Source organism: Sceloporus undulatus, chromosome 1, assembly GCF_019175285.1.
Source record: "Sceloporus undulatus isolate JIND9_A2432 ecotype Alabama chromosome 1, SceUnd_v1.1, whole genome shotgun sequence".
In the NCBI taxonomy this organism is placed as follows: Eukaryota; Metazoa; Chordata; class Lepidosauria; order Squamata; family Phrynosomatidae; genus Sceloporus; species Sceloporus undulatus.
Window position 1 is genome coordinate 254,096,204 of NC_056522.1, and position 8,350 is coordinate 254,104,553.

Sequence of the window (8,350 nt, forward strand, 5' to 3'; positions counted from 1 at the left end):
TATATTCTTGCTGGTGTTCATAGGAGAGGAGCAAGCAAGAAAACCTACCAGTAACCCTGTCAAGAAACACTATGTGTGCTTTTGGCACAGAAGCAGCTGAGTGAGAGGTGACACAAACCTGAATGAGGCAGGACAAATAAGATTTAACTCTGCAGCTCCAAGATAGTACTCCTAAGATGCCCTCAAGGCTGCATGACTCAGGCTAGGGATGGCTGCTAGGAGGAAGCTACTGAGATGGGGAGCAACAGAAAAAGACTCAGCTTTTTTGGTTTCCCCTACCTTAAAATAATTTCCTCCTTAGGTTACACAATGTCACCCAAGAAGTTCCCACGTGGGCACTTCAATACTGAAAAGCAGCAGCCATGTGAAGAGCACAAAGACTGCTGGGACTGCCATGGCAACACGTTTGCTTTATCCTCTGAAAGAGAAGCTGCCATTTCTTGCTTCAAGAGTTCCTTTTGGTCCTCCTCAGAGACCATCTCTCTATCCCTATTTCCTTCAATGGAAGAGGACCAGCGGAAGCTCTGTCTCCACAGACTTCCCATCATCAGCTGAGAGAACCCAAGGCGACAGGCTGGCCTGGTGAAGGGTGGTGCAACCAGGTGTCAAATGAAGGTGGAAGGGTGGGGGAAGATAGAGGAGGCCTGTCCTTTGGGCCCAAGTGTTGAGGGTGCAGGATGCCTCTCGGGCCCAGCCTTGCTGCCCTTGGTAGCTGCTGCTGGGAAGCAGAGCTATAGGTTGGTCAAACTGAACTGTGGTCCTCTAACCCACAAGGATGACCAGGCAGAATTTTTTGTGTCAACGCTTTACAGCCACTCTCGCCCTTATGTGTCACTTGTGAAGGAGACTCTTAATACGCATTAGAGAGCTTGCCAAAATCTATTTCCCCTTATCTGTCTTGAGAAAAAGCTGCACGTCCGTGACCTTGCAGTGCATTTGCACAGGCGTGTGACGTTTGCTAGCTGAATCCAGAGCCGCCACAAGGGTGGTCCAAGAAGGCCTGGCGCTACGGATGATCGTGCCACCCATCCACGGTGCTGGAGGAATATACTGCTAGGTGCCCTCTCTGCTCTTGTGCAGAAGCATTGCGAGGAATTCTTTTGCACAAGCAACAAAGGGCCCACTGCCTGCACAACGAATAGCAAAAAAAGGAGAAGAGAAGACAGTGGTTAGGGTATCACGAGAACGACCCCGGGGCAACGCCAGAGCCACGCTGCATCCTCTTCAGAACCAGAACATTCAGCAACACAGGCACAGGGTGAAAAACACTACAAATACATATGCAGCCTGGCTTATTAGCCCTTTCCCTCTCTGCACTGGGGGGGGGGGTTGCATGTTGCACATTATTGCACTGTTTGCATGTCACACACACACACACACACACACAATAACCATGGAATTACTCATACGGTTTGAGGATTCAGTTTACAGACTGCATGTTACACATACACACACACACCTGCATGTTAGACACACAAACCAAGGAAAGGCAGGCAGTGTGTGTTTGTGTGTGGGGGGGTGTATGATATTTCATTATGACAGGGGGATTTTAAATCTTTGTGCTGGTGGGAAGGGTAATGGGTTTTATTTTGTACTGTTGTGTTTGTATTCTGCCGCAAGCTGCCTCCATCCTGACGGAGAGTGGGATAAAAAATAAAAGTGTGTTATTGTTATTATATGGGGGGGGGGGGCTAAGATTGTGACACGAAGGTGGAAGCAACTGGGTGGAGGGGGTTTGTTTCCTTGATAACATGGGGCTCAAGGGCTGCTGCTCAGGGGTGAAGGAGGGCACGAAGTCAGGGCTGGATGAGGAATGAGGAAACAGAAGCAGCCCTGACAACCCTTACGATGAGGCATTGGGATTGACAGCAAACAGGGAGAGCTGTTCTCCATCTTACACAGCCTGGCTCCCAAGGAAGGAAGCCCAGAGAGTCAGGGCTGCTAACCAGGCTCCCCTGGATGCCTGCAGCCCAGACACGCTTCCCTCCCCGAGCACGCATCCAGACGTGTGCAGCAGCAGCAGACCCGTGTCTGTGTCCTCCTTCCCCCCAGCCCCGGCTCACCTGGGCTCAGGCAGCACGATCTTCTTGCTGGCCCGGGCTGCGGGAGTGGACTTGCTCTTCTCCATGGCCATCAAGTAGCTCACGTCGGCCAGCACTGCCTCCAGGTCCGCCATCTTGCCAGCAGGAAATGTAGCCTCCTCTCCTCCTTCTGCTTTCCTTCGCGGCGGCGGCTCTCCTTCTCCCGCTCCCTCTCCCTCTCCTCTCCTCCGCCTGGCGCGCCTCGGTTGCTCTGGCGGTTGCTCCCCCTCTCTCCCCCCTCCTCCTCCTCTTCCTTCACGGGTTGGCGTTGCTCGTGTGAAAGAAGGGGGGCTCCCAGACGCGTGTTTGGGGAAGGAAAGGGGGGTTATTTGGGGCTGGGGGGCTCCTGCAGCCCCTCTTACCAAGAGACCCACATGATGGCGGTGGCTCCTGTGTTTGTAGCGGAGCCTTGCCCTTGCTTCGCCGCCTTGTGGGCCCCTTGGCTTCTCCTCCAGGGCGGGCTTCTCCTCCTCCTCCTCGTCGTCGTCGTCGGTCGTGTGGAAGCAAGGAGGGGCTCCTGTCAACCAGGGTCTCCTTGGAGGAGGCCTGCTTCGCTTCCCCCTTCAGGGCTGCGGCTGGGAAAGAGCCAGCAGGCGGCCACAATAAGGGCTGCTACAAAAGGGGCCCAGACAGTTGGAGCCCAGGCTGCCCCCTCCTCCTCTCACTCTGGATGGTTGGGTTGAGCACATACATAAGTCTGTGCTCATGCATAGACATAGATGTGTGTGTACACTACATTGCGTGTGTGTGAAGCGAGTAGAAATCAAATTAAAGAGTTTAGGCTTCAGACAGGCCCATAATAGATTAAAGACATATACCTCACATGTGTGGTGTCCCTCTTTTTGTGTGTGTGTCCCTTGTGTTGTTGTGCTGCAAAGGGTGGGTGAGGAACTGAGGCCCCAAAACTACCACCCTCAGCTTCTCCTCTGTTTACACACACACACACCTTCTTCTTCCCCCCCTACAATAGTTGAAGCCTACATGCTCCCTCCTATTGTGGACGTTTTTGTTTGTGTGTGTGTGTCTCTTGTGTTGTTTTGCTGCAAAGGGTGGGTGAAGAACTAAGGCCCAAGACCCAGCACCCTCGATTTCTTCTCCCTTTTCTCTCTCAGACACACAAATCTTCTTCATCTTGTTGTTCTTCTCTCATCCCCCCCCCTTACAATAGTTGAACCCTACAATGCTTCCTCCTGTGGATGTTTCTTTTTGTGTGTGTGTGTGGTGTCCCTCTTTTTGGTGTATTGTTTTGCTGCAAAGGGTGGGTGAGGATGAGGAACTAAGGCCCCAAAACTACCACCCTCAGTTTCTTCTCCCTTTCCACACAAACACACACCTTCTTCTTCTTTTTGCCCCCTCCCTCTGCTTCATGGAACCTGGACAAGAAGAAGAGGCGGGGAAGGGAAGGCTGCTTGCTTTGTACACACACACACAAATATATATATATATATATATATATGGGGGAAGTTTGTTGCTCCAGGCCGCCCTCTCCAGACTGCGGGAGGGTTTTGCAAAAGGGCTCCCTCTCAGTGGTTTTTCTCAGGCCTAGGGAGTAAGGAGTAGAAGAGTGAAGAGGGTTTTACAGGAGTAGGATTCCTGTTGTTATAATTGTACATGCAAACACCGTTGTTGTTGTTTTTAATTGAGCAGAATGTATTGGAAGGAAAGCACGCTTGGACACGGAAAGAGGGAGGAACAAAAATAGGAGGAAGGAATATCAACAATCTGAGATATATGCAGATGACACCATACTACTAGCAGAGGACCTCAAAGACCTGGAACAACTACTACTAAAGAAAAATCAAAGAAGAAAGTACAAAAGGAGGTTTACTGTTGAACATAAAGAAAACAAACATAATGGCCCACGAAGGACCTTCACAAATTCAACCTATACAATGAAGAAACAGAAATAGTAAAAGAGTTCTCATACCTGGGATCAAACATTGATAGAAATGGGGGCTGCAGCCAGGAAATCAGAAGAAGGGTAAGAATGGGGAGGGTGGCTATGAAAGAACTAGAAAAGATGAGGGCTTTCATGGCCAGCATCCATAATTTTTTGTGGGTTTTTTGGGCTATGTGGCCATGTTCTAGCAGAGTTTCTTCCTGACGTTTCGCCAGCATCTGTGGCTGGCATCGTCAGAGAATGTTTGTCTGGATGCAAGAGATGGACAGTTAAGAAAGAAGATAGGAGGAAAATCCATTCATTGGAGATGTGGATGTGCTGGAGAAGAGTGCTGAGTATCCCATAGACAGCCAAGAAGTCAAACAAATGGGTCCTGGAGCAGATCAAACCAGAAATCTCTCTGGAAGCCAAGATTACTAGACTGAGGCTGTCGTATTTTGCCACATCACGAGGAGGCATGAATCACTTGGAAAAAACAATAATGCTAGGAAAGGTGGAACAGAAAGAGAGAAAGGCCACATGCTAAATGGATGGACTATTAAGGTGGTCATGGGTATGAATTTGCAGGACTTGAGCAGAGCAATGGAGCATAGGGAGTCTTGGAGATTTCTTATCTACACTGTTGGCATGGGTCGAGATCAACTCAAGGGTGGAGAACAACAATAACAACATATAATAGGACGCTGACTCTGTTGATTGCAAGATCAGCAAGTTGGCAGTCCGAGGCCCGGGTGCCACTTGATGGGGTGAGCACCCATCACTAGTCCCAGCTTCTGCCAATCTAGCAGTTCGAAAGCATGCAAATGCAAGTAGATAAATAGGTATCACTCCGGTGGGAAGGTAAACAGCATTCTGTGCAATCATGCAATCAGGCCACAAGATCACAGAGTAATGGAGATGAGCACCACCCCCTATGGCCAGACACAACTTGACAGCCTTGGCCTGGTACATACCTGCGGGAAAGGCTGGACTGGATGTGGCCTGTTTTCCCACGTAGGGACACTGCAGCACGTCCCTCTGCCCCAAACCCGGGTTCTTTTTGGGTCGCCGCGTGCACATCTATACGCTGCGTGTCACTTACGTCAAGATGGCAGCCCCCGTGTGGATGGGAGGCCACCATTAGGCCGCCGCCCGCATGTCCTAGGATTCCGGAGTGTGCGGAGCACGGTGCTTTTGGCCCGTCTATCTCAGGCCTACGTCAAAGAGGAATACCTTTACCTTTATAATAGGAGTAGGAGTAACATTAAGAAAAAAATCTTACTCTGGAGTAACCCCAAAATCACCACTATTCTCCAGCCCTGGTTTCTGTAATGGTCCCAAACACACACTGTAGAAACAATCCACTTTGAGACCATTTTGGCTGCCCTGGCTCAATAATGCTAGGGAATTCTGGAAATTGTAGTTTTGTGGTAGAATTCAAAGATATAGCCGTGTTAGTCTGTAGAATCAATATGTAGAGAGATAATAATAATAATAATAATAATAATAATAATTTTTATTTCTACCCCACCTTTCCACAAAAAATGATCAAGGCGGCTTACAAAAGTTAAAAACATACAATGCTGAATAAAACAAGACAATAAGGAGTTAAAAACATAGTTACAAGAGATAAGAACAGGAATCGATAAATTACATGTATCAAGGGCAAAAAAAGGGGGAAATCAATTTACAATAGTCCAGAGTCAAAAAGGAAGGGTACAGGGGCAGAAGAAACAATTAAACTAAGGTGGGAAGGCCAACCGAAATAGATGGGTTTTTAGATTTTTCTTAAAAGAAACCAATGAAGCGGCAGAGCGGAGCTCTACAGGGAGCTTATTCCAAAGGGAAGGGGCAGCGATGGCAAAAGCCCTCTGTGAGGTCCTCACAAAATGTGACCTAGGGACCTCCAACAGGTTTGTTCCAGATGTACGAAGATCATGTAGCACCTTTTGAGACTCACTAAAAGAAAGAAGTTGTCAGCATAAGAGCTTTCCTAGACTTAAGTCTACTATATGTACTCATGTATAAGTCTAGAAATGTAGGTCAAAAAATTGACCCAAAAAACCTGAGTCAACTTATCCATGTTATGTACTGTATTTTAACTCTTTTTTTTTTAAACTATCCTCTGATGAAAGGCAAGAGGGTAATATGTCGTGGCAGCACTGACCCTCCTGTATTCTCTCATCCATCTAGCATTTAGTATGAGTACAAACAGTTATGCTTTCTGCTGGAATTTTGTAATTGTTTTCCTTTGCTTTGTTCTCTACATCCTTCATTACATGCCCCAAACTTTTACCCTGGACTTATCCACGGGTCATATCAAAGTCCCTAATTCTTGACCCCAACTTATACATGAGGTGGACTTATAGTCAAGTATATATGCTACTTCCTCAGATGCATTTGGAGGAAATAGACTTTAGTCTAGGAAATCTCGTGCTATCAACTTCTTTCTTTCAGTGAGTCTCAAAGGTGCTTCAAGATCTCTCTTTATACTGTAGTTTTGTGAGAGATTCAGCCTTCTCTGTCAGAGAGCTCCTGTGCCACAATAAACTGCAATTCCCAGGATTACCTGGCACTGAGCCAGGGCAGTTAAGGTGGTCTCAAAGTGGGTTATTGCTACAGTGTGTTTTGGACCTAATGTTGGCTTTGAAAAACTGCTTCCATTTGAGTTCCAGCACCACCAGAGGCGAGGCACTGTCGGCTGAGTTCAGCTCGAGAAATTCTCCAGGGCCTAAAGGGTTCTCCTTCCCTCCCTTGCTGCCCAGCAGTGTCCCCTCACGCTCTCCCCAGCAAAACCTGAGTGAGGTGGTGTGAAAGGCAGGGAAGGGCTTGTTGCTGTTGTTGTTGTGTGCCTTCAAGTCGTTTCCGACTTATGGAGACCCTAAGGCGAACCTGTCATAGGGTTTTCTTGACAAGATTGGTTCAGAGGGGGTTTGCCATTGCCACAACCCCTGAGGCTGACACTTGCTTCAGTTTTTGTTGTTGTTGTTGTTAATTGCCTGTGATGTCCTGCCAGGACTGATTGAATTTCCCCCTGCATTTTCTTTTGTGTTGGTTCAGGTCATAGATTATTTTAGTGTAGAAAAGTTCTTTGTACACTGCTCCCTCGGGTTACGAAATTAATTCGTTCCGCGGCCGCTTTCGTAACCCGAAAAGCCTTCGTAAGCCGAATTGCCATAGGCGCTAATGGGGAAAAGCTGCGTTTCGTGCGAAAAAGCGCTGAAAAGCACCAAAAAAATTTTTCGTAACCCGAAAAAACATTCGTAACCCGGAACAATGATTTCCAATGGGATTTTTTCGTATCCCGGAAATTTCGTAACCTGGGTATTTCGTATCCCGAGGCACCACTGTATTAGTTTGTGGGAGGAGCTGTAGGTTTCCCCTGCATTATTTCCAGGTTTGGTTTGCCCTTTCCCAGTATGCTCTGCTGTAGCTGGAAGCTTTTAGTTGGGAGCAGTCTTTGCTGTGAGCAGGCAAAGAGCTGTCTTTTGGTGGCAAACAGGCCCAGACAGCCGGAAAGGGCATTTCTTACACTTTAGCCATTTTAGTTACCAAGTTAGCCAATTTAGTTACCAAGTACTTTAGCCAATTTAGTTACCAATTTAGCCAAATTAGTTACCATCAGCAAGTGAGTAAAGGAATTGAGGATCTGAAAGACCCTGCATCAGCTCCATTGAGTGAGGAGAGCAAACCAACATCAGACCCAGAAAGATGACATCTGGAAGATTGCTGAAACTGTAAAGTATCTTTTGTTTAGAGCTGGGGAGGAGAAAACTCTTTATTTTTGTCCTTTAAATTAAATTTCCCCCCTTTTGAACTTTACATTCAGCTTCAGAGCCTTTTTTGGGTAAAGAGTTTGATCTCACCAGGGTACCGGCGTTGCACACCCAAACCTGCCACCACCTTTAGTTGGGTGTGTCTTCACATTGCCCTTGAGTCAATCTCGACCCATAGCGACCCTGTGGATGGGACACCTTCAAGCCCTCTTGACCTCTATTTTTCTGCTTAGTTCCTGCAAAGTCATATTCTTGATCTCTTTAATAGTGTCCATCCATCTGGCATGTGGCCTTCCTCTCTTTCTACTCCCCTGACCTTTCCCAGAATTATTGTTTTTCTAATGAGTCCTCCCTTCTCATGATATGTCCAAAATTCAAGAGCCTAGATTTTGTCATTTTGGCTTCTAGGGATATTTCTGGCTTGATCTGCTCTAGGACCAATTTGTTTGTCCTTTTGGCTGTTCATGGGATCCTCAGCACTCTTCTTCAGCACCACATCTCAAATGAATAGATTTTCTTCCTATCATTTGTCTTAACTGTCCAGCTCTCACATCCATACAAGGTAATAGGGAATAAAATGGCTTGTTTGATTTTAACTTTTGTGCTCAGTTGTA

The 8,350-nt window shown here is 47.3% G+C and overlaps 1 protein-coding gene across 1 annotated transcript in view; it reads right to left on the reverse strand.

Annotated features, from left to right (window-relative positions):
• GRK2 (G protein-coupled receptor kinase 2) overlaps window positions 1-2,943 on the reverse strand; it is a 42,516-nt gene extending 39,573 nt beyond the window's left edge. The window contains exon 1 of the mRNA XM_042454082.1: window positions 2,064-2,943. Coding sequence (XP_042310016.1) covers window positions 2,064-2,176 — 113 coding nt within the window. The 5' untranslated portion in view covers window positions 2,177-2,943. The remainder of the gene's footprint in view (window positions 1-2,063) is intronic.
• Between the last annotated feature and the right edge of the window lie 5,407 nt (window positions 2,944-8,350).